This window comes from Coregonus lavaretus (genome assembly GCF_964263955.1).
Source record: "Coregonus lavaretus genome assembly, contig: HAP1_SCAFFOLD_4234, whole genome shotgun sequence".
Taxonomy (NCBI): Eukaryota; Metazoa; Chordata; class Actinopteri; order Salmoniformes; family Salmonidae; genus Coregonus; species Coregonus lavaretus.
Window position 1 is genome coordinate 8,249 of NW_028157042.1, and position 26,380 is coordinate 34,628.

At 45.3% G+C, this 26,380-nt stretch overlaps 1 protein-coding gene across 1 annotated transcript; it reads left to right on the top strand.

Moving 5' to 3' along the window:
- Positions 1-1,902: 1,902 nt before the first annotated feature.
- LOC311125864 (protein transport protein Sec31A-like) lies at positions 1,903-25,100 on the top strand. The gene is made up of 25 exons (XM_084199896.1): positions 1,903-2,005; positions 3,226-3,340; positions 3,772-3,895; positions 4,011-4,206; positions 4,401-4,496; positions 4,987-5,127; positions 8,472-8,614; positions 9,465-9,564; positions 9,761-9,922; positions 10,305-10,457; positions 10,759-10,992; positions 11,607-11,774; positions 12,042-12,177; positions 12,405-12,583; positions 14,172-14,298; positions 14,852-14,997; positions 15,200-15,373; positions 15,833-16,015; positions 16,359-16,683; positions 17,113-17,487; positions 19,115-19,170; positions 19,546-19,704; positions 21,897-22,016; positions 22,181-22,252; positions 24,595-25,100. The coding sequence occupies exons 2-25, from the start codon at positions 3,262-3,264 to the stop codon at positions 24,772-24,774; spliced, it is 3,828 nt and encodes a 1,275-aa protein (XP_084056022.1). The 5' UTR covers positions 1,903-2,005; positions 3,226-3,261; the 3' UTR covers positions 24,775-25,100.
- Positions 25,101-26,380: the final 1,280 nt, after the last annotated feature.

The following is a 26,380-nucleotide window of genomic DNA, read 5'->3' on the forward strand; positions in this document are numbered from 1 at the left end:
GGAGTGAAGTGCATGGCGAGGACGGTTCGAAACAGGCTCCTAGGGGCAGGGCTAAAGTCGTGCAAAGCTTGAAAAAAGCCCTTCATCAATGAGAAGCAAAGAAGAGCCAGGCTGAGGTTTGCAAAAGACCATAAGGATTGGACCGTAGAGGACTGGAGTAAGGTCATCTTCTCTGATGAGTCCAATTTTCAGCTTTGCCCAACACCTGGTCGTCTAATGGTTAGACGGAGGCCTACAAGCCACAGTGTCTCGCACCCACTGTGAAATTTGGTGGAGGATCGGTGATGATCTGGGGGTGCTTCAGCAAGGCTGGAATCGGGCAGATTTGTCTTTGTGAAGGACGCATGAATCAAGCCACGTACAAGGTTGTCCTGGAAGAAGACTTGCTTCCTTTTGCTCTGACATTGTTCCCCAACTCTGAGGATTGTTTTTTCCAGCAGGACAATGCGCCATGCCACACAACCAGGTCAATCAAGGTGTGGATGGAGGACCACCAGATCAAGACCCTGTCATGGCCAGCCCAATCTCCAGACCTGAACCCCATTGAAAACTTCTGGAATGTGATCAAGAGGAAGATGGATGGTCACAAGCCATCAAACAAAGCCGAGCTGCTTGAATTTTTGCGCCAGGAGTGGCATAAAGTCACCCAAAATCAATGTGAAAGACTGGTGGAGAGCATGCCAAGACGCATGAAAGCTGTGATTGAAAATCAGGTTATTCCACCAAATATTGATTTCTGAACTCTTCCTAAGTTAAAACATTACTATTGTGTTGAACATGAACTTATTTTCTTTGCATTATTTGAGGTCTGACAACACTGCATCTTTTTGGTTATTTTGACCAGTTGTCATTTTCTGCAAATAAATGCTCTAAATGACAATATTCTTATTTGGAATTTGGGAGAAATGTTGTCAGTAGATTATAGAATAAAACAAAAATGTTATTTTTACCCAAACACATACCTATAAATAGTAAAACCAGAGAAACTGATAATTTTGCAGTGGTCTCTTAATTTTTTCCGCAGCTGTATATATATTTTAAAAATGAGTTAGAGCTAAATAGAATGGAGCTAAGCACAGGCAAAATCCTAGAGGGAAACCTGGTTCAGATAGCCACCCAGACTATTTACATGGACCCCCCCCCCCCCCCCCCCCCCCCCCCTCCATTTGTTTTTACGCTGCTGCTACCCGCTGTCTATTATCTATGTATAGTCACTTTACCCCTGCCTACATGTACAAATTGCCTCCACTAATCTGTACCCCTGCACATTGACTCGGTACCGGTACCCCCTGTATATAGCCTCGTTATTGTTATTTTATTGTGTTACTTTTATTTTGTTTTTTTAGTTATTTTATTTAGTAAACATTTTCTTAACTCTTTCTTGAACTGCATTGTTGGTTAAGGTAAGTAAGCATTTCACTGTAAGGTTTACACCTGTTGTATTCGGCGCATGTGACAAATAAAATGTGATTTGATTTGATTTGAAATGAGATATTTCTGTATTTCATTTTCAATACATTGACAAAAATGTCTAAAAACATGTTTTCACTTTGTTTTCATTATGGGTATTGTGTGTTGATGGTTGAGGAAAACATATATTTAATCAATTTTGAATTCAAGCTATAACACAACAAAATGTGGACAAGGGGTATGAATAATTTCTGAAGTCACTGCAAATTTGGCTGGTTGAAGCAAGTCACAACATTTTTCTTCAGCTAAATTACCATACTGTTTTGAAAAAAGTATACATATTTATTCAGTACTTTCATCAACCAAGCCCAGTACAGATACAGCAGAAGACATACGGAGAGGCGAGACAATCTTTGCTGAACTGAAAATATTGCTACACACAGCTGCATGTTAAATCAGGATACTGACCGCGGTGGTGTTTGATACCATGTCGGCCACCGTAGAAGAGGATAACATATCCATGATTACGTTGGGAGTGCCCGGTGGATTTCTTCATCATTTGTAGCTAGAAAGATTTATTATAATTAATTCCGACGTAAGTATTATATATTTTTATACGCCGATATGGGGGTACTAACAATATAGTGTTAGAATACAAGTATTCTAGCATTTAGCTAGCTTGCTAGACGTATAAACTGAACGACACGTCTGCACGATTTAGCTGTCAAGCTAGCAGTAGCTCTAACAGCAGCCAATGACACGTAGCGGTAACTAGCCTAGCTAGCTAAAGAAACTGGGATGGTTTAGGTAATGTTGGTTGAACTACTAGCTATCTAGCTAACATTCTAGAATATATACATTACGGCGAAGAAAAGCCGTTAGCAGATGTGTGTTGCTAGGTAACCAAATGACGAATGTTAGCTAGCTTGCTAAAGTTTTCTCATCACCCAGCAGTAGCTATCTAGCTAACGGTACGCTCGCTTCTCGTGTTGGTGATTCATGAGACGTGCTTGAAATTGATTCTTCTAACGTTAGTAAATAATGTGTCAGGTGATTAACCATCCCTACACGTGTCTTAGCTAGCTAACGCCCTACAATATATTTTGTTTGATTATTCAGAAACGATTAACTTTTTAATATATTTTTATGTAGCTAGCTCATAGTGTTTAGAAATTGTCTAGCCCCATAAGACATCCATTACTGCCCAATGCAATGGGTCTACCTGGGGTGTATTCATTACGTCTTACAACGGAAACCGTTTACCGTTGAAGAACCAAACGGAGAGAGCGACCTACCTTAATTTGTCCAATAGAAACTCGTTTTCGTTGCAAAACTCTTTCCGTTCAGAGTAAACGGTTGTATTACAGACGAAACGTTTTGCAACAGAATCGGCATAATTAATACACTCCAGGGGTCATAACGTCAGGGGTGTGTTCAGTATGGCAAAACTGTTCATTTTCGAAATGTTTTGGTTATGTTCAACGTTTCATTCAATGGAAACGGTACTGTGCTGAACGACCATTTGAAGAACAGTGTGATTATGGTGGCTCAGAGGGCTATTGTCTATGGTGCAATTAGCTACAAATGGTCACACTGGTCAATATATATCTCAATGTGTCACACCCATATTGATCAGGGCACACCCACCAAACGGGAGTGAACATACCTCAAAAGCTGTTGAAGAATGGTGCGCACCGTTTTGGGGGAAACATGTCATTCAGTAGTAACCGTCACACAATGTAGCAAACGTTGAACCAAACTGAATGCACCCTAGTATTGAAACATCATTAAAAGTGCTTGTTTTCCATTCTTTAGGACTTTGATAGAGGCATCCTAGCCCAATAGAGGAAGATGAGGCTGAAAGAGATCCAGAGGACGGCTCATCCAGCATGGAGTCCTGCCCCCCACCACCCTATCTGCCTGGCCTTAGGTAGGGCACAAATGTTACCTGTATCAGACCTGTCCTGCACTAACCCTAACCCTTCTACCTGACCTTAGGTAGGGCACAAATGTTACCTGTATCAGGCCTGTCCATACCTGTCCTGCACTAACCCTAACCCTTCTACCTGACCTTAGGTAGGGTAGAACGTTTTGTGTATCAGGCCTGTCATGCACTTATACAGTAGATGGTTCCAGATGTTTACGCAGTCTTGCCAGTAGCCTCCCAGATCTGTTTATGCTATCTTGCCAACTTGCCTAACTTGGCAAGCGCGCATAAACAGATTTGGGAGCAGGCTGCTAACACAGGAGTGATGTAACCAATGATAACAGGCTTCACTTTTAATGCCGAATAACATACTCTTGAGGTCTTGTGATTTATGGGATTTCATTCTTGGTCTTATTGTTTTTGTTGACTAACAGGCACATCAGCGCAGCAGTTGGACGCGTCATTCAACACCGCTGCCGCCCTGGAAATATTCCAGGTGGATTTTGCCGATCCTTCCCTGGACATGAAACTCAAGGGGTCCCTACCTACTTCTAACAGGTAAAGCAACAAAATGAGCCAGGGAGAAGTAGCTGCTAACCCAATACTACATACGAGTCATCAAGTTCATATGTTATTGTATCAATACATATGATTCAACCATTCTGTCCCCTAGGCTGCATAGTCTGGTGTGGGTAAACTTTGGAGCAGGAGAAGACGGTTTGGGAGGGAGACTGATTGGAGGCAGTGATAATGGCATGGTAACGGTGTACAGCCCAGAAGCCATCGTAACATCAGGGGCAGAGGCAATAATAGGACAGTCTGACAAACACACTGGGCCTGTCAGAGCACTAGACTTCAACCCCTTTCAGGTAATAATGGGAGCAGCGAGTCAAGTCTTTGGCCAATTCTCACTTGTAGTTTGGCATGCAATTAAAATAGCTACTAAATTACATTAAATTAAGGTTTTAATATGAACACTTAAAGAATATGTTCAATACAATGTTCTGTACAGTATCATATTCCCCACATGTATTTTTTGCTCATTTGAATGTGCTTTTTTCAGAGTAATCTGTTGGCGTCAGGGGCAAACGATTCAGAGATCTACATCTGGGATCTGAACAATTTCAGCAATCCAATGACACCTGGGACAAAGTCACAGGTAATGTATTTTGGGGTAGTTTGTTCCATTCCACTGTATTTGTATTTCCATAGTATTTCTTCTCAAAATCAAAATGGTGGGTATTCCAGATGATTAAATCCCTGTAATGAGTCTTAATTTCATTTTGAACAGTTTTCTCCATGTTTCCCTCTTTGTAGCTTTGTGAGGTAAGAGTGAAAGCCAGCGTGTGGTTAGTGTCTGGTGTGTGGTGGCTTTAACATGTGTGGGCTGGTGGGAATGTTGAATAACCTGAAACTTCCCCCTATCAAGAGATTACTGAAGTCTCTAAAGAAATAGCGTGTGCATTTCTATGATGATAGTCTTCCACAGTGTGGCAGTGTTGGGTATTTTTGGCTTTGCTTTTTGATGTGTAATAACACTTTTTTTTGTTAATGTCTAAAATGTGTGCCGGGATATTCTCCAATCAGTAATTCCTAGAGGAATATTTATATTTATAACAATGTTGCTCCTCCTCTCCCCATCCACCTAGCCTCCTGAAGATATCAGTGTCGTGTCCTGGAACCAACAGGTCCAACACATCCTGGCCTCTGCCAACCCCAGTGGGAAAGCAGTGGTCTGGGACCTGAGGAAGAACGAGCCCATCATCAAGATTAGTGACCACAGCAACAGGGTATGTACAGTAGATTAGTGACTACAGCAACAGGGTATGTACAGTAGATTAGTGACTACAGCAACAGGGTGAGGACAGTAGATTAGTGACTACAGCAACAGGGTGAGGACAGTAGATTAGTGACCACAGCAACAGGGTATGTACAGTAGATTAGTGACCACAGCAACAGGGTGAGGACAGTAGATTAGTGACCACAGCAACAGGGTGAGGACAGTAGATTAGTGACCACAGCAACAGGGTGAGGACAGTAGATTAGTGACCACAGCAACAGGGTGAGGACAGTAGATTAGTGACCACAGCAACAGGGTGAGGACAGTAGATTAGTGACCACAGCAACAGGGTGAGGACAGTAGATTAGTGACCACAGCAACAGGGTGAGGACAGTAGATTAGTGACCACAGCAACAGGGTGAGGACAGTAGATTAGTGACCACAGCAACAGGGTGAGGACAGTAGATTAGTGACCACAGCAACAGGGTGCGGACAGTAGATTAGTGACCACAGCAACAGGGCGAGGACAGTAGATTAGTGACCACAGCAACAGGGCGAGGACAGTAGATTAGTGACCACAGCAACAGGGTGAGGACAGTAGATTAGTGACCACAGCAACAGGGCGAGGACAGTAGATTAGTGACCACAGCAACAGGGCGAGGACAGTAGATTAGTGACCACAGCAACAGGGCGAGGACAGTAGATTAGTGACCACAGCAACAGGGCGAGGACAGTAGATTAGTGACCACAGCAACAGGGTGAGGACAGTAGATTAGTGACCACAGCAACAGGGTGAGGACAGTAGATTAGTGACCACAGCAACAGGGTGCGGACAGTAGATTAGTGACCACAGCAACAGGGTGCGGACAGTAGATTAGTGACCACAGCAACAGGGTGAGGACAGTAGATTAGTGACCACAGCAACAGGGTGAGGACAGTAGATTAGTGACCACAGCAACAGGGTGAGGACAGTAGATTAGTGACCACAGCAACAGGGTGAGGACAGTAGATTAGTGACCACAGCAACAGGGTGTGGACAGTAGATTAGTGACCACAGCAACAGGGTGAGGACAGTAGATTAGTGACCACAGCAACAGGGTGAGGACAGTAGATTAGTGACCACAGCAACAGGGTGCGGACAGTAGATTAGTGACCACAGCAACAGGGCGAGGACAGTAGATTAGTGACCACAGCAACAGGGCGAGGACAGTAGATTAGTGACCACAGCAACAGGGCGAGGACAGTAGATTAGTGACCACAGCAACAGGGCGAGGACAGTAGATTAGTGACCACAGCAACAGGGCGAGGACAGTAGATTAGTGACCACAGCAACAGGGCGAGGACAGTAGATTAGTGACCACAGCAACAGGGCGAGGACAGTAGATTAGTGACCACAGCAACAGGGTGAGGACAGTAGATTAGTGACCACAGCAACAGGGCGAGGACAGTAGATTAGTGACCACAGCAACAGGGCGAGGACAGTAGATTAGTGACCACAGCAACAGGGCGAGGACAGTAGATTAGTGACCACAGCAACAGGGCGAGGACAGTAGATTAGTGACCACAGCAACAGGGCGAGGACAGTAGATTAGTGACCACAGCAACAGGGTGAGGACAGTAGATTAGTGACCACAGCAACAGGGTGAGGACAGTAGATTAGTGACCACAGCAACAGGGTGCGGACAGTAGATTAGTGACCACAGCAACAGGGTGCGGACAGTAGATTAGTGACCACAGCAACAGGGTGAGGACAGTAGATTAGTGACCACAGCAACAGGGTGAGGACAGTAGATTAGTGACCACAGCAACAGGGTGAGGACAGTAGATTAGTGACCACAGCAACAGGGTGAGGACAGTAGATTAGTGACCACAGCAACAGGGTGTGGACAGTAGATTAGTGACCACAGCAACAGGGTGAGGACAGTAGATTAGTGACCACAGCAACAGGGTGAGGACAGTAGATTAGTGACTACAGCAACAGGGTGAGGACAGTAGATTAGTGACCACAGCAACAGGGTGAGGACAGTAGATTAGTGACTACAGCAACAGGGTGAGGACAGTATATTAGTGACCACAGCAACAGGGTGAGGACAGTAGATTAGTGACCACAGCAACAGGGTGAGGACAGTAGATTAGTGACCACAGCAATAGGGTGAGGACAGTAGATTAGTGACCACAGCAACAGGGTGAGGACAGTAGATTAGTGACTACAATGCAAGAAGATACCGGTAGCCTACAAAGCTGGAAGCTAACTGTCCTTGCTAGCTTACTGCTGAAACTAACATACATTCACTACCTAGTACCTTGTTTGTGATTAATATGCAAACCATAACGCTAAATATTGCTGATTTCAAAGCTGATTGTCACCAAAAACGTTATTCATTCAATTCATCTCCCTTGTCTCTCACCAGTCGAGATCATCTTTGCCCAAGCCTGGAGCTGTATGTGTGAATGAGGTCATTGGTCTTAAAGAGACAGCGCACACTTTTATAAAAGAAGAGATTGCTTCTTCTATGCAAATGTTGTTGATCAGTACAATAAAATATGTCTTGAATGGAAACAGATCGTTTTTCATCTGTAGCCCCATGAAATCAACCAAAACAAGCTCAATAACGCAATGCATTTGCACACTCCTATTGAATATGCATTCTCCTGTATTGTGGATAGGCCTAGGCTACACCTTGATTTACCCAGTTTATCAATAAAGATTTACCATTTAAATAAATGATTACCGTTATGTAGTTAGATCTGTAAAAAAACAAAGTCAAATTGATTAATTAATGCATACATTAAAAACTCTTAACATTTCAAATGCAAAGATATTGAACTCAAAAGATCTGTCTGGATCAAGTGCCATTCTGTGACTTTGGCTAATACGGCTTATTTTTTGTTGCCGTGGTATCGTTTTGGTATGGAGTATCGTGATACTCAACCTGGTATCGGTATCGAAGTCAAAGTTCTGGTATCGTGACAACACTACAGGACATGGTGTGTTGAGTGTCTATTCTGGTATCTCAACCTGTATGGTTGTGTGGTCCTGTGTAACTGTTGGTCAGAGGTTGTGAGTTCAATTCCTGCAGAGATCACATACACAAAACCCATAGGCCTATGTGCACTCACTGTTACTGTAATGCAACTCACTGTTACTGTAATGCAACTCACTGTTACTGTAATGCAACTCACTGTTACTGTAATGCAACTCACTGTTACTGTAATGCAACTCACTGTAATGGAAGTCGCTTTGGATGAAAGCATCTGCTAGATGACATATATTATGTGGGTTGAAGAGCTTCTGACGATATCTATCTCTCTACGATTGTAGTGTGTCTGATGTGGTGTTGGTTTGTGTTGTAGATGCACTGTTCAGGGATGCTCTGGCACCCTGAGGTGGCCACACAGTTGGTCCTGGCCTCCGAAGATGACCGCATGCCAGTTATTCAGATGTGGGACCTGCGCTTCGCCACGTCCCCTCTCAAAGTCCTGGAGAACCACACAAGGTGAGCCTTTTGGACATTATGCCACATGGGTTTACATGGAGCTGTTATGTATGATGGTGATATGGTTTACATGGAGCTGTAATGTATGATGGTGATATGGTTTACATGGAGCTGTAATGTATGATGGTGATATGGTTTACATGGAGCTGTAATGTATGATGGTGATATGGTTTACATGGAGCTGTTATGTATGATGGTGATATGGTTTACATGGAGCTGTAATGTATGATGGTGATATGGTTTACATGGAGCTGTTATGTATGATGGTGATATGGTTTACATGGAGCTGTAATGTATGATGGTGATATGGTTTACATGGAGCTGTTATGTATGATGGTGATATGGTTTACATGGAGCTGTAATGTATGATGGTGATATGGTTTACATGGAGCTGTATGATGGTGATATGGTTTACATGGAGCTGTATGATGGTGATATGGTTTACATGGAGCTGTTATGTATGATGGTGATATGGTCTCTGTTATGGCAGGTGCAGCTAAATGCTTAATGTTTCAGTAATATCTATGCACCAATTTGTAAGTGGCTCTGGATAAGAGTGTCTGCTAAATGACGTAAATGTAAATGTAACAATAGTAATCTCCACACATAATCCAACGTTTCTTTCTTTTCTAATGCATTGGTGATGTGCTGCTGTAATTGTCTGAATGTCATTTGTTGTGTTTTTGTTGGTGTTGTATGTATTAGGTGGCGCAGTCACATTTCCCTTTTGGGGATTAATAAAGTACAATTAGATTTTATAGCTAGGCTGTTGTTGTGTTTTCATAGTTGAAGTTCAAAGAGAAAAAACCTTGACTGTAGGTGATGATGGCTTCATGTTTTTCCTCCTCAGGGGACTTCTGTCCATAGCGTGGAGCCAAGCAGACCCAGAGCTGTTGCTCAGTAGTGCTAAAGATAACAGGATCCTCTGCTGGAATCCAAACACTGGAGAGGTACCTGGTTTTCTGATCTGTTTGAAAGGCCTCATCACACCATGTGGTGTATATGGCCTCCACAAACAAAGTTCCGCCGTCTTTCCCTGCCCAGGGCTTCTTCACATGCCTCTGGTGTCCAGGTGATCTGTCTCTAGATCTTTTCTAAATCGTCTCACATTGTTATGGTGATCCAATCTCTCTCCCGTCTCTCTAGGTGATCTATGAGTTACCAACAACCAACCAGTGGTGCTTTGACATCCAGTGGTGCCCCAGGAACCCAGGGCTGCTGTCGGCAGCCTCGTTTGACGGGTGGATCAGTGTCTACAGCGTGATGGGAGGAAGCCTGGAGGCCCAGCAGCAGAGAAGGGCTGATCAGGTAGAGAGTCTCCATCTGTGTTACAGCTCTACATCCACTGGCCATGTCTATTTACTGTCTAAAGGAAAACACCCACAATCCAGGGCTGCCACTAAGTCGCTGTGTATAAGAGTGTCTGCTGAATGACTAAAATGTCAAAGGCTCCCTATTTCCTATCTAGTGCACTACTTTTGACCAGGGGTATGGAATAGATGCGATTTGATTGTCTTAACATTTTGGCAGAGTCTGGTGTGTAGCCTAGCTTTAAATGTGGTTGCTACTGCTGCTATAATGGTAGGACATGGCTGTAGACCCCCCCCTCATTAAAGAGCTCTGCTCATCTATCTTACCTTTAAATAATATTTAGATTGGAATGCAGTCCATGTGTGGTACTTTCCCACAGATCTCCTCGTCCTTTGACACCATGGATCCGTTTGGGACGGGCCAGGTGCTGCCCCCTCTGCAGGTTCCCCAACCCACCCCTCAGACCACCCTCGTCGCTCCGCTGAAGAAGCCCCCCAAGTGGGTGCGCAGGCCCGTAGGAGCCTCATTCGCTGTAAGTGCAATGTACTTATATATTTTTGTATGTCAATTTTTTGTATTTCTGAAGGTAAATGACGTAAGTAAATGCCTATTGTGAGGAACCCCAATATGTTTAAGCAGTAAGGCATGAGAACCTGTGGATTATGGAGGAAACTCACGGTTAATGTGTATTCTTAGTCATGACGTAAAGAGTTACTCTTCGGTGACGCTCTACTTATAAAGGGGCCAAACGTGCTCGTGACAAGTCTTACAATGTATTATAACTGCATCATGGTAATACTACATTTCCCCCCCCCCATCTCTTCTCCTTGTAGTTTGGTGGGAAGCTGATCACATTTGGGAGCCCTAAGCCTCCAGTCCAGAGCCCACAGCCCGTCCCTGTCCCCAGGCAGGTGTTTGTGAGCCAGGTCACCACGGAAACAGAGTTCCTCCAGCGCTCCAGAGAGCTGCAGGCTGCTCTGCAGTCCGGCTCCTTGTCAGACTACTGCCAGGCCAAGATCCACAAGGCCCCAACAGACTCTGAACAGGACATATGGAGGTTTCTCCTGGTAGGTGTTATGACACTTAACAGTGGCATGAAAGGTTCATTTTAAAGGGATAATGGGAGATTTTGGCAATTAAGCAACTTTTCTACTTACCAAGGGTCAGATGAACTCATGGATACCATTTTAGCATGCTAACAGTTCCAGTAGACTTCCAGTCATTGCGCTAACGCTAGTTAGCAATGGCTCTCGAAACTACCTTTTTAACTTCCTTCAAAACTGCATGCAGAGACAAAAATGGTATCCGTGAGATCATATGACTCTGGGTAAGTAGAAAAGGGGTTTCATTGCTGAAATCTCACACTGTCCCCATAATGTTACATTGTTTGACCCTGGGGTACGTTTACGTCCCCCCCCCCTCCCCCCATTGTTCAGTTAACGTTGTGATTAAAAGAGTACAGTTATCTGTGACATCTGTGGTCCGGCGTATCCTTCAGACTGAACAGTAGTAGGACTCACAGAACACCTCTGGAGATGACACGTTGCATGAACAGTAGGCTTCTCTTTACGATGGATTTGGAAAGAAACAGCCATGACCAATATATTGTCAATGATGAACACAAGTTCTGCAAGGGCTGTTTTTATGTTTTGTGATGTTATCCACCTCCTGACGTTTGCAGGTCAACTTTGAAGACGAAGCCAGGGTCAAATTCCTGAGACTTCTGGGTTTCAGCAAAGAGGAGTTGGAGAGAAAGATATCCACCTGCTTGGGGAAGAACCTGCAGCCTAACGGACATGGAGTGGATGCCAACGATCTGGCTGAGAAGATACAGCTTCTCTCTACTCAGGTCAGACCAGGAACATGACTCTACATAGCCCTGCTACATAGTCCATTCTCTTCATAGTACTCCTAATTCTAGTCTAGACTGCATTTCTTCCACAGTCCACCAGAGGGCAGTGACGAGTATCAGAAGTGATGTGTGGTCTCTTTTCATAACAAAATGAATCCTGTCAGATGACTCTGTTAAAATGTCCCCTTTAGTGTTTACAGATAACATGTATATTACCAGCACCAACCTTCCATCAAAGTTAATTGTTCTTGTTTGTTTTTCCAGAGGTCAGAAGAGTCCGGTGATGCAGTCGACTCCACCAAGACCCCTGGTTCATCCTCCCCCTCAGACTTTTTCAGTCACATCCCACCACCACCACAGGACAAGGAGAAGATCAGCTTCCAAATCCCTGTCTCAGCAGGTACTGCTTGCCTTCTGTTCAGTATCACAGCTCTCTCTTCCTGTGAAATCTAAACAGTATGGACTGGTTTCCCGGACACAGATAAAAAAAAAAAAAAGCATGTTCAATGTAAAACCTTTTTTAGTCCAGGATTAGCCTTAATATGAATCTGTGTCCTGGTAACTGGCCCTTTGTATGAATGTCACTCTCCGTATCTCATTCAGTGGTTTATGCCTCTGTTGTTGCAGATGCAGACGGTCTGATCAGCCAGGCTCTGCTGGTGGGTAACTTTGAGGGAGCGGTGGATCTGTGTCTGTACGACGGCCGCTACGCTGAGGCCATCCTGCTGGCTATCAGTGGAGGAGAGGAGCTACTGCAGAAGACCCAGCAGACATACCTGGACAAGCAGAGGAACAGCATCTCCATGGTAAGACAGGGGACATACCTGGACAAGCATCTCCATGGTCAGACAGGGGACATACCTGGACAAGCATCTCCATGGTAAGACAGGGGACGTACCTGGACAAGCATCTCCATGGTAAGACAGGGGACGTACCTGGACAAGCATCTCCATGGTAAGACAGGGGACATACCTGGACAAGCATCTCCATGGTAAGACAGGGGACATACCTGGACAAGCATCTCCATGGTAAGACAGGGGACATACCTGGACAAGCATCTCCATGGTCAGACAGGGGACGTACCTGGACAAGCATCTCCATGGTAAGACAGGGGACGTACCTGGACAAGCATCTCCATGGTAAGACAGGGGACATACCTGGACAAGCATCTCCATGGTCAGACAGGGGACATACCTGGACAAGCATCTCTATGGTAAGACAGGGGACGTACCTGGACAAGCATCTCCATGGTAAGACGGGACATACCTGGACAAGCATCTCCATGGTAAGACAGGGGACATACCTGGACAAGCATCTCCATGGTAAGACAGGGGACATACCTGGACAAGCATCTCCATGGTAAGACAGGGGACATACCTGGACAAGCATCTCCATGGTAAGACAGGGGACATACCTGGACAAGCATCTACATGGTAAGACAGGGGACATACCTGGACAAGCATCTCCATGGTAAGACAGGGGACATACCTGGACAAGCATCTCCATGGTCAGACAGGGGACATACCTGGACAAGCATCTCCATGGTAAGACAGGGGACATACCTGGACAAGCATCTCCATGGTAAGACAGGGGACATACCTGGACAAGCATCTCTATGGTAAGACAGGGGACATACCTGGACAAGCATCTCTATGGTAAGACAGGGGACATACCTGGACAAGCATCTCCATGGTAAGACAGGGGACATACCTGGACAAGCATCTCCATGGTAAGACAGGGGACATACCTGGACAAGCATCTCCGTGGTCAGACAGGGGACATACCTGGACAAGCATCTCCATGGTCAGACAGGGGACATACCTGGACAAGCATCTCCGTGGTCAGACAGGGGACATACCTGGACAAGCATCTCCATGGTCAGACAGGGGACATACCTGGACAAGCATCTCCATGGTCAGACAGGGGACATACCTGGACAAGCATCTCCATGGTCAGACAGGGGACATACCTGGACAAGCATCTCCATGGTCAGACAGGGGACATACCTGGACAAGCATCTCCGTGGTCAGACAGGGGACTTTTAAACTACGTCTCAAATGGCACCCTATTCCCTGTCTAGTGCACTACCTTTGACCAGGGCCCAGTTGGGACATACCCTCAGGGCTATCTGATTATATTATATTTGTATGACTTGATTACTAGCTAGCAAAGTTAGTTGAGTTCAGAATATAGTTATTTTATATCAACTGAGTCGACGTCAATAAATACAACATGGTTGTTAAGTCTACAACATGTTAAGTCTACAACATGTTAAGTCTACAACATGTTAAGTCTACAACATGTTAAGTCTACAACATGTTAAGTCTACAACATGTTAAGTCTACAACATGTTAAGTCTACAACATGTTAAGTCTACTTTCCATCTCTCCTCAGCTGATCTCATCCGTGGTGACCCAGAACTGGGGAGACATCGTGCAGAGCTGTGAGTTGGATAACTGGAAGGAGGCTCTCGCTGCTCTCCTAACCTACGCTCACCCCAAAGAGTTTGCTCATCTGTGTGGTAAGGACACCAAGATGTTGAGGATTGTAGCAAAGGAATCAGTAAACTCCGACTTGCTTTTTACCTTGAGTTCAGCACTTATTTATGCAGTGACTAAAAATCTATTTCACAAGAGAGGCCTGATTTGTTCCTGATTGGCTCTTCTCCTTCCTATTCCTAAACCCCACCCCCCTTTCTCCTGGTAGGACTGGAACTGATCTCTATGCTATGTAGCGTTTGTCATGACTATATCTGTTGTATGGTTGGTATTGTCTGATGCTGTTTCTTACCCTGACTGCTAGAGACCCTGGGGTCGCGTCTGGAGGGTGAGGGGACAGAGAGACGCTGTCTACAGGCATGTCTCTGTTACATCTGCTATCTAACCTCTCCTTCTCTTCCCCCTCCCTCTCTCCCTCGCTCTCCCTCTCCTGGTACTGTAGACACCCTGGGGTCACGTCTGGAGGGTGAGGGGACAGAGAGACGCTGTCTGCAGGCATGTCTCTGTTACATCTGCTATCTAACCTCTCCTTCTCTTCCCCCTCTCTCCCTCGCTCTCCCTCTCCTGGTACTGTAGACACCCTGGGGTCACGTCTGGAGGGTGAGGGGACAGAGAAACGCTGTCTGCAGGCATGTCTCTGTTACATCTGCTCTGGGAACATTGAGAAACTAGTGGAATGCTTGGCCCTGCAGAGGGACTGCTCCTCTCCTCTGGTTCTAGAGGTAATAAATAGTTTTATCTATATATTTGTCCTTTTATTTAACCATGGAAGTCACGTTTCCAAGTGAACCCTCGTGTTATAACATGATGACGTGATCCGATAACTGGCCAATTTGGTTGCATTCCTTCCAACCAGATACTGTCTGTAATGACATCGTAGGAACCGGGTAGTAACATTATGCCGTGTGTGTGATTGACTGCCAGGACTTGGTGGAGAAGGTGATGGTCCTGCGTAAGTCTATTGAGCGTCTGAGGAGCGGTGAGGCGGCGCTACAGAGTCCCGTCCTGGCTGACAAGCTGACTCACTATGCTGGTCTCCTGGCCTCACAGGGCAGCCTGGTTACAGCAATGTCCTACCTGCCAGACGCCTCAGACCAGGTAAGCACAACCCACACTACTCTTCAGATTCCCTTATCAACAAGGAAATATTTCATCATGTCATTACGCTTCGAAGACGCCCGCATGTTTTCTCTCTCCTGGATTGTGTTCAGACCTACATTTAATATGTACTATGTATGGAACTAATGTTGTTGTCCAGAAAGTTCATTTCCCTCCCATCTGGTACTCCAGAGGGATGTACTACAAAGCAGGATCAATGAGTTAGACAGCTTACTTCGATAAACAACCAGAAATTACTACTGATTTTAAAAAGCTAAACTTCCATGTGTTCTTGGTTGTTGCGTCAATTAGACCATGCCCATTTCAAGCTTATCTTAAAAAAAAAAAAAAAAAGATATGTTATTTCATAATATTAAGGCAAGTTAGCTGGCTAACTAAGATTTAAAGTGCTATTATAACTGAGGTAAGGGTTTTGTTCTGTGCTGTGTGTCCCTGCAGGCTTCCATCAGGATGATGAGAGACCGGCTGTTCCACGCCCAGGCTGAGGGAGCAGCAGGGGGCCAACAGCCCCCACCGTTCCCCTACAACGTAGTCAGTGTGACGGGGGGCCACCCTGCCCCCTCCCAGGCCCCTGCTGCCCCCTACCCAGCACAACCACCAGCACAGACAACACTGACGCCGGTATTTTAGGAATCAATGCTTGTTGTTTGACACATGTTTGCCTCAGCCATGAGAGTGCAACAATAAAAATTATTTGAGGATTATAAAACACAATCAAGTAAACATACTTATTTCCATTGATTTTATACATTGATGAACGTAATCTCCACTTGAAGTGTCCATGATATCATAGCAGTTGCTAGAGTACATGTTGTGAAAAGTCAGCAGGCTTTAGGACGTTGTTATGATTTCATGTATGTTTCTGTCTCTGCGTGCCGCTCTACTTTTGAAGTGGTCCACTATATAGGGAATAGGGTGGTCTTTCAGACGCAGACTGTGTATAAATGATGATGTTTCTCTCCAGGGGCCCCACCAGCCTCCTCTTCCTGTGATGCCAGTGGTTGGCCAGCCTCAGCCTCCTATTACAGTGTTCACTCCGCAAGCTGCTACTGCTCACTCCAGAGGGCCACCTCCTCCTTCATATGGTGGTCTGCCACCCTCCTCCCATGGTCCTCCAGCTAGTGGTCTGCCACCCTCCTCCCATGGTCCTCCAGCTAGTGGTCTGCCACCCTCCTCCCATGGTCCTCCAGCTAGTGGTCTGCCACCCTCCTCCCATGGTCCTCCACCTAGTGGGCTGCCACGGACAGGGATACGGCCAGCCTACCCCCAGCATCCTGCCGCTGGCCCAGGTAGGCTCTCACCCTCAGTCCAGGACCGTGTTCAGTAGTCAGACGTTGGATCTGGATCTGACCTTGTGTATATAGTGTGTTTACTTTACTTTATCTGTCTGCTAAATGGCTTATTATTATATTATTATTATTATTATTATTATTATATTATTATTTATCTTGTTCTTCTTATCTTATATCCTGTGTTTTTGTTCTACCTTATTTTTTAGAACTACATTGATATTGATTACTGCATTGTTGGGTTTGGCGCTTGCAAGAAAGGCATTGCACTGTACTTGTGTACGTTACATTAAAACTTGAAACTGGTTTGTTCTACGTAATATATTTCTATCTGAAGGTAATTTACAAGGCGGGCCCTGCTGAACCCGGTGCTACTCTGTCTACTCCAGATTGGTCTTGATGTAACATTTCTGTCTCCTGTCAACTCAGGGTTCTCTCCACTCCAGCCACAACAGCCCATGTGTGCAGGACTCTCTGCCTTCGCTCCAGGACCCACTATGCCAGGCTCCAGCCTGTCTGGACACCCCCCTGGCGGCCTCCCCACCATGCCCAGCCCAGGGCTTCCTCCATCAGGCTTCACCCCCACCTCGCTCCCCTCAGGCCCCATGCCACCGAGCTACCAGCAGCCTGGGGCCCCCGTCGGCATGTACCCACCAGGGGGGTCTCACCTTCACAGCCAGGGCCCACCTGCAGGTCCCCCCTCTGGCCCATACCCACCCATGGGACCTGGGTACCCACAAGGAGGTCCTGGAGCCCCAGCCGTCAAGTCCTTCTCTGCTCCCTCGGTTGCTCCTCCTCCTACAGGTACTGACCATGATGCAATTGATGGGTTGAATCCCAAAAACTATCCTTTTCCTTATATAGTGCACTACTTTTGACCTGGGCTCATTGGTCAGTAGTGCACTATAAAGGGGAATGGGGTGCAATTTGGGACGTAGGTATTGACGTGTAACACCACTGTTTTTCTGTTATGAGCCAATACATCTTAAATAATCTTTATTAATTTATGCTTAAAGAAGGAATGGTAGTCAGAAATAGATGATTGTATGACACTTGTCTCTTTTTATAAATACTAAAACATGTGTAGTGAGATTGGAGAAGTGAATTACCACATGTTGTAATGTTAATTGATACATGCTTTTGATTGAGCTGTCCCCCCTTGTTTAACTTTCAGGGTACTTCCCTTGGCTGAGTCCTCCCCTTGTTGACGATGATGCAGGTGATAGTGAGAGTGAGAGACAGGGCTAGGTTTGGATGTGCTGGGATAAGAGCGTGTTACTGAAAGGTGTTTGCTTGTGCCGTCACGTGATCGTACAGGGACACGTAGAGCCGGTCTAGGGTTTATAACAAACCATTGTAACGATGTAGTGAAAGAATCCATGCTGGTGATTAGTACATGTAAACATAATACCTCATTTAATACCAAAGTATCTGTTGTTTTTAAGTTGATGATATTTGAATGCTAAAAATATCCATTACCACAGTATTAGGCTATGCCAAGTAGTGAAGATAATGCAACAACAATAATGTGTTATTATCGACAGTCCGTGTGTCCAATCTAACTGCACTTTGATGCTGCCTGGCCATGGCCTGCTACCTGTTGAAGTCACCTGTTTGTTGCTGCTCTAGTGGAAATACCTTCTTTTTTTTCTTTTTTTTGAGTTGAAAGCGCTTTTAAGACTAATTTTGCGAAATAACCCTGCTCATGTTAATGTCACAGACCTTTCCATTTAACTCCATGGATCCCCAGGTCTCTATAGGCTCATGTTAATGTCACAGACCTTTCCATTTAACTCCATGGATCCCCAGGTCTCTATAGACCGGCAGGTAGCTTAGTGGGTAAGAGCGTTGTGCCAGTAACCGAAAGGTCGCTGGTTCTAATCCCCGAGCCGACTAGGTGAAAAATCTGTCGCTGTGCCCTTAAGCAAGGCACTTAACCCTAATTGCTCCTGTAAGTCGCTCTGGATAAGAGCGTCTGCTAAATGACTAAAATGTAAATATAGGCTCATGTTAATGTCACAGACCTTTCCATTTAACTCCATGGATCCCCAGGTCTCTATAGGCTCATGTTAATGTCACAGACCTTTCCATTTAACTCCATGGATCCCCAGGTCTCTATAGGCTCATGTTAATGTCACAGACCTTTCCATTTAACTCCATGGATCTCCAGGTCTCTATAGGCTCATCTTAATGTCACAGACCTTTCCATTTAACTCCATGGATCCCCAGGTCTCTATAGGCTCATGTTAATGTCACAGACCTTTCCATTTAACTCCATGGATCTCCAGGTCTATATAGGCGCATCTTAATGTCACAGACCTTTCCATATTTTCTCCATGGATCCCCAGGTCTCTATAGGCTCTTGGCTTTGGCTGCTGTCTGGGTTCAGAAGTGTTCTTGTGGCTGACTATTCCTATTTCACTATCTATAGGACAAGACGGCTGGAATGACCCACCTGCAGTACGAGGGGGTCCCAGGAAGAAAAAGGTAACTCCTCTGGATGAATTACCTTCACACCGGGTTCCCTATCCTCTCTGACAACATGGACTAGCTCAGACTGGAGAAATCCGGACCAGTTCCAATTAGGAACCGACCCAGTCCAGGACCAGTAGACCATCTTGGAAATGTTAATAGCTACAGAGGCTTAAACATGCTTTAACCATCTTAGTTCTATGAGAACCAGTATTCAGTGAATATGTTCCCCAGATGTTGTAGACTGTATCTTTTGGTATTTCAATACTTACACATGTTTAAACACACATTAAGATCTTAGCTATATGTTAACCAGTATAAGGTGAATGTTTTTTTGTTGTCTGTAATGAACCTGGTAGTGTGTGAATCTGTGTTCTGTCTGTGCCTCAGGGTGTCCCAGAGAACTACACTCCTCCTGCTCCCATCACCGCCCCTGTTATGGGGGGTTTTCCCATGGAGGGCCCTCATCAACCCCAAGGACAGCAGGGCCACGACCCCAGTCGCACCCAGCAGTTCCCCCCAGGGGCCCCTCAGGAGCCCAGCGTACAGGTCAGTGACAACCTAGTCTCGACCCCAGCCTTTCTATTTCTCCATGCCCAGTTCTGGAGCCAGAATACAGTGTGATGTCTGGTAGCATGAGACTAGTGCCAACCTAACCCAGTACTAACTGGCACAATTCAATAGGGATCTGAAACATCAAGAGAGACCTGAAAGTATCAGTCTTCTCTAGTTCTCATCTCCCATTTGCTTTCTTATTAAAGGCCTGGCAGGCTGACCACTAACCCCTAAAGTCAGGCTGCCATTTACTTTCTTATTAAAGGCCTGGCAGGCTGACCACTAACCCCTAAAGTCAGGCTGCCATTTACTTGCTTATTAAAGGCCTGGCAGGGTGACCTCTAACCCCTAAAGTCTGGCTGCCATTTACTTGCTTATTAAAGGCCTGGCAGGGTGACCTCTAACCCCTAAAGTCTGGCTGCCATTTACTTGCTTATTAAAGGCCTGGCAGGGTGACCTCTAACCCCTAAAGTCTGGCTGCCATTTACTTGCTTATTAAAGGCCTGGCAGGGTGACCTCTAACCCCTAAAGTCTGGCTGCCATTTACTTGCTTATTAAAGGCCTGGCAGGGTGACCACTAACCCCTAAAGTCAGGCTGCCATTTACTTGCTTATTAAAGGCCTGGCAGGGTGACCTCTAACCCCTAAAGTCAGGCTGCCATTTACTTGCTTATTAAAGGCCTGGCAGGGTGACCTCTAACCCCTAAAGTCAGGCTGCCATTTACTTGCTTATTAAAGGCCTGGCAGGGTGACCTCTAACCCCTAAAGTCTGGCTGCCATTTACTTGCTTATTAAAGGCCTGGCAGGGTGACCTCTAACCCCTAAAGTCAGGCTGCCATTTACTTGCTTATTAAAGGCCTGGCAGGGTGACCTCTAACCCCTAAAGTCAGGCTGCCATTTACTTGCTTATTAAAGGCCTGGCAGGGTGACCTCTAACCCCTAAAGTCAGGCTGCCATTTACTTGCTTATTAAAGGCCTGGCAGGGTGACCTCTAACCCCTAAAGTCAGGCTGCCATTTACTTGCTTATTAAAGGCCTGGCAGGGTGACCACTAACCCCTAAAGTCAGGCTGCCATTTACTTGCTTATTAAAGGCCTGGCAGGGTGACCACTAACCCCTAAAGTCAGGCTGCCAGACTCAAGTCTCCATTCGCTCTGCTTAAGGAAAAGGGTGGGATTGAGGTTAACTAACATCTGTATGCAAAATTCAAGAGAGACCTGAAACATAACATCTAGTTCTTAACTCCTATTCCCTCATAATAGGCTCTGGCAGGCTCCTATAAATATATATCTATATATAGATGGGCAGATCTCTAACCCCTGTGGGCTCATAGAAATATCTATAGGTGGGCAGATCTCTAACCCCTGTGGGCTCATAGAAATATCTATAGATGGGCAGATCTCTAACCCCTGTGGGCTCATAGAAATATCTATAGATGGGCAGATCTCTAACCCCTGTGGGCTCATAGAAATATCTATAGATGGGCAGATCTCTAACCCCTGTGGGCTCATAGAAATATCTATAGATAGGCAGATCTCTAACCCCTGTGGGCTCATAGAAATATCTATAGATGGGCAGATATCTAACCCCTGTGGGCTCATAGAAATATCTATAGATGGGCAGATCTCTAACCCCTGTGGGCTCATAAAATATCTATAGATGGGCAGATCTCTAACCCCTGTGGGCTCATAGAAATATCTATAGATGGGCAGATCTCTAACCCCTGTGGGCTCATAGAAATATCTATAGGTGGGCAGATCTCAAACCCCTGTGGGCTCATAGAAATATCTATAGATGGGCAGATCTCTAACCCCTGTGGGCTCATAGAAATATCTATAGATGGGCAGATCTCTAACCCCTGTGGGCTCATAGAAATATCTATAGATGGGCAGATATCTAACCCCTGTGGGCTCATATAAATATCTATAGATGGGCAGATCTCTAACCCCTGTGGGCTCATAAAATATCTATAGATGGGCAGATCTCTAACCCCTGTGGGCTCATAGAAATATCTATAGATGGGCAGATCTCTAACCCCTGTGGGCTCATAGAAATATCTATAGATGGGCAGATCTCTAACCCCTGTGGGCTCATAGAAATATCTATAGATGGGCAGATCTCTAACCCCTGTGGGCTCATAGAAATATCTATAGATGGGCAGATCTCTAACCCCTGTGGGCCCCTTCAGCTCCTCCAGGCGCTGCCGGCTGAGAGGGTGGAGCAGAGGGAGATCCCTGCAGAGCACATGGTCCTCAAACAGACCTTCGACAGCCTGGTTCAACGCTGCCAGCTAGCCGCACAAGATCCAGTAAGTCTTTACACAGGACAGTAGTATCAGGTCTTGTATATTCAAAAGCCAGGATTTCTACCCATCTATCTGCATAAGAAGCGGTAAGTCTTTACACACAGGGCCGTTCTGTATGTGCTCCTGTTGTAGTCTGACATCTAATATTCTATGTGTTATTTTCTCAGCAAACAAAAAGAAAACTTGAGGATGCATCGAAACGCCTTGGGTACCTGTATGACAAGCTGAGAGAGCAAACGGTGAGAACATGTAGCAGATAGTTTACCACCGGGGGTCGCCTTAGAGTTCAGAAATCTGCTTTTTCAAAACACAGACCTTCAAAAAATCTGCGTTTTTTAAAAAACCATTTCACCTGCGTTTTACATTGAAAGTCAACTGTTTTTTTTTTTTGCTTCAATAGCGTGATCAGGGACGTGCAACTATAGTTTTCCTTCACAGAAAATACATTAGTGCAACACATTCAGCAGAAATTGGCTTCATTTTCATCAGATGACAACAGAAGTGCAACGCTATTTGGCTGGCAGCCACACAAGTAAATGAGCTTACAATGAAAAGGCAAGGCATATTTTGGAAAATCGATGCATGGCCATCATATTTCGAATGTTTATCATAGAAAGAATGTAGCCAGCTACATTTCCCAATGTTTTGCTTGAAGTTAATCTTGCATTTTACCGTAAAAAGTATTTAGTAGCTCCACATCAGTCAGAGCGCTATCTACTGATAGAATGCCTGTTCATGAAATTTCATCCCAGTGGAGAAGTGCAACTGAAGCACAAAATTAGTCTGATGCCGAGCAGAAATTACAATAAGAAGCATTTTACATCTGTCTTTACAAAACGCAACAAGATATTTCTTATGCGTTTTATTTAATTTTTCTGCGTGAAAATCACAGAATTCTGCATTAACGCGACCCCTGTACCATGATGTCAGTTAGTTCTCATTCTAACCCTGTCAAGGTAGTCCACTACATAACAGACCCAGTCTAGGTAGTCCACTAACAGACCCAGTCAAGGTAGTCCACTACATAACAGACCCAGTCTAGGTAGTCCACTAACAGACCCAGTCTAGGTAGTCCACTACAGAACAGACCCAGTCTCGGTAGTCCACTACATAACAGACCCAGTCTAGGTAGTCCACTACAGAACAGACCCAGTCTAGGTAGTCCACTACATAACAGACCCAGTCTAGGTAGTCCACTACAGAACAGACCCAGTCTAGGTAGTCCACTACAGAACAGACCCAGTCTAGGTAGTCCACTACAGAACAGACCCAGTCTAGGTAGTCCACTAACAGACCCAGTCTAGGTAGTCCACTAACAGACCCAGTCTAGGTAGTCCACTAACAGACCCAGTCAAGGTAGTCCACTACATAACAGACCCAGTCTAGGTAGTCCACTACATAACAGACCCTGTCAAGGTAGTCCACTACATAACAGACCCAGTCAAGGTAGTCCACTACATAACAGACCCAGTCTAGGTAGTCCACTACATAACAGACCCAGTCAAGGTAGTCCACTAACAGACCCAGTCTAGGTAGTCCACTACAGAACAGACCCAGTCTAGGTAGTCCACTACAGAACAGACCCAGTCTAGGTAGTCCACTACATAACAGACCCAGTCTAGGTAGTCCACTACATAACAGACCCAGTCTAGGTAGTCCACTACATAACAGACCCAGTCTAGGTAGTCCACTAACAGACCCAGTCTAGGTAGTCCACTAACAGACCCAGTCAAGGTAGTCCACTACATAACAGACCCAGTCTAGGTAGTCCACTACATAACAGACCCAGTCTAGGTAGTCCACTAACAGACCCAGTCTAGGTAGTCCACTAACAGACCCAGTCAAGGTAGTCCACTACATAACAGACCCAGTCTAGGTAGTCCACTACAGAACAGACCCAGTCTAGGTAGTCCACTACAGACCCAGTCTAGGTAGTCCACTACATAACAGACCCAGTCTAGGTAGTCCACTACATAACAGACCCAGTCTAGGTAGTCCACTACATAACAGACCCAGTCTAGGTAGTCCACTACAGAACAGACCCAGTCTAAGTAGTCCACTAACAGACCCAGTCAAGGTAGTCCACTAACAGACCCAGTCAAGGTAGTCCACTAACAGACCCAGTCAAGGTAGTCCACTACATAACAGACCCTGTCAAGGTAGTCCACTACAGAACAGACCCAGTCAAGGTAGTCCACTAACAGACCCAGTCTAGGTAGTCCACTACATAACAGACCCAGTCTAGGTAGTCCACTAACAGACCCAGTCTAGGTAGTCCACTACAGAACAGACCCAGTCTAAGTAGTCCACTAACAGACCCAGTCAAGGTAGTCCACTACAGAACAGACCCAGTCAAGGTAGTCCACTACAGAACAGACCCAGTCTAGGTAGTCCACTACATAACAGACCCAGTCTAGGTAGTCCACTACATAACAGACCCAGTCAAGGTAGTCCACTACAGAACAGACCCAGTCTAGGTAGTCCACTAACAGACCCAGTCAAGGTAGTCCACGTGCATAAAATATTGTAAAGAAAGTTTTTACACGCCTACAGTAACTTAAATTCTCCCGTCATCCTGTAGCTGTCTACCAACATCCTGGGTGGTTTACATGAGATCAGCCGCTGTGTGTCTGTCCAGAACTACCCGCGTGGCCTAGAGGTCCACACTGCTGTGGTCACCAGCAGCAACTTCAGCGAGATCCAAGCCTTCATGCCCATCCTCAAAGTGGTCATGACCATCGCCAACAAGCTGGCCGTCTGACCGCTGATCTCACACCTAGGCTAGCGTCTAGAATGAACCTTATTTTCTATAATGCACTGCTTTTGACCAGACCCTGTGGGCTCTATAAGGGCCCAATGAGCCCTGTGGGCTCTATGAGGGCCCTGTGGGCTCTATGAGGGCCCTGTGGGCTCTTGTCTAAAGTAGTGCACTATAAAGAGAATAGGGTGCCATTTGGGACGCACTCCAAAACACACCAAGACAAAACAACCAGACTTCAGTGTTATCATATGAATGGATCATAATGTTATATATATTATTTCTTTTTCAGCTGTTGAAATGTGCTTTGATAAAAACATTATTGCAGATGTTGTGGTATTCGCTGACTCATTGAAAGGTTTCTGACTTGGCTGGTGATGAGAGGTATTCTCTTTGTCTCTGAGAAGACCAGTTATTGTTACTGTGGTGTTTATCAACAGCAAAACACCCAATATTATTTAAAAAGTAGAGTCCTTTTGCTTTTGAGGGAAAGATAGCTGATGTTAAATATATAAGTAATAAATGAGGATTATTAAAATGTTATATCTTTGAGAGTGGAGAAATATGCACTATGTCTCGGAACAATGTGGGCTTGGATTCTTTGGCCTTCAGTAGTTCTAATCATGGTAACACATCCAACTAGGGGAAGACTTTGATGGAGAGAGAAAGGTAGTATTGTCCACCTTCCTACCTCATCTTTCCTTAACAAACCACACATCCAGCTGATTTTTAGAATGGTTAGGAAAAGTGAATGAATTAAAAACATTTCACTGACTTACCAGTGTGTTCTACTTACCATTGTGCCATCTCCTAGTTTGTTACGTTGTCAGGCCAAAGCGCTGCAACCACTAGCTCTGATCCAGTGCAACCACTAGCTCTGATCCAGGGTGTTACGTGCGGCTTGCTGAAGCTGAGCTGTGTCAGCACCTGCCCTGGACCAGAGCTATGCAACAACAGAATGTAATTTAATGATACTTGTCAAATTGCTGGATTTTTATTATAGTCAGTCTATGTTATAATCGATATAGAGCGGCCCTCTGCTGTCAGCTAGCTTGTGTGATTGAGAGACTGTATGAGGCTCCCGAGTGGCGCAGTGGTTTAAGGCACTGCATCGCAGCGCTAGCTGTACCGCGACCGGGAGACCCATGGCCCGGCGTCGTCCAGGGTAGGGGAGGGAATGGCCGGCAGGGATGTAACTCAGTTGGTAGTGTGTTCGATTCCCACGGGGGGCCAGTATGAATAATAATAATAATGTATGCGCTCACCAACTGTAAGTCGCTCTGGATAAGAGCGTCTGCTAAATGACTGTCCTGATTGTTGACTTTTCACCCTGTTTAAAATGTCCTGGCTTCTGTTGTGTATAAACTGTAATATTCACACCACTCTAAACAGCTCTGGTGTGGTTACACTTGACATTTCATGCCGATTGAAGAACATGTTAGTTATCGACTGAAATGTGATTTATGGCAAAGAAACCCTTGAATAAATCTCTTGAAATATTTGTGTTAATTGCAAGTGGTCCGTAAGATACACTTCCCCTATGTTTTTGTTGACGATTTCCCTGTTTGATAATGAATTAATATTTCCCCGTTTAATAATGAATTAGTAT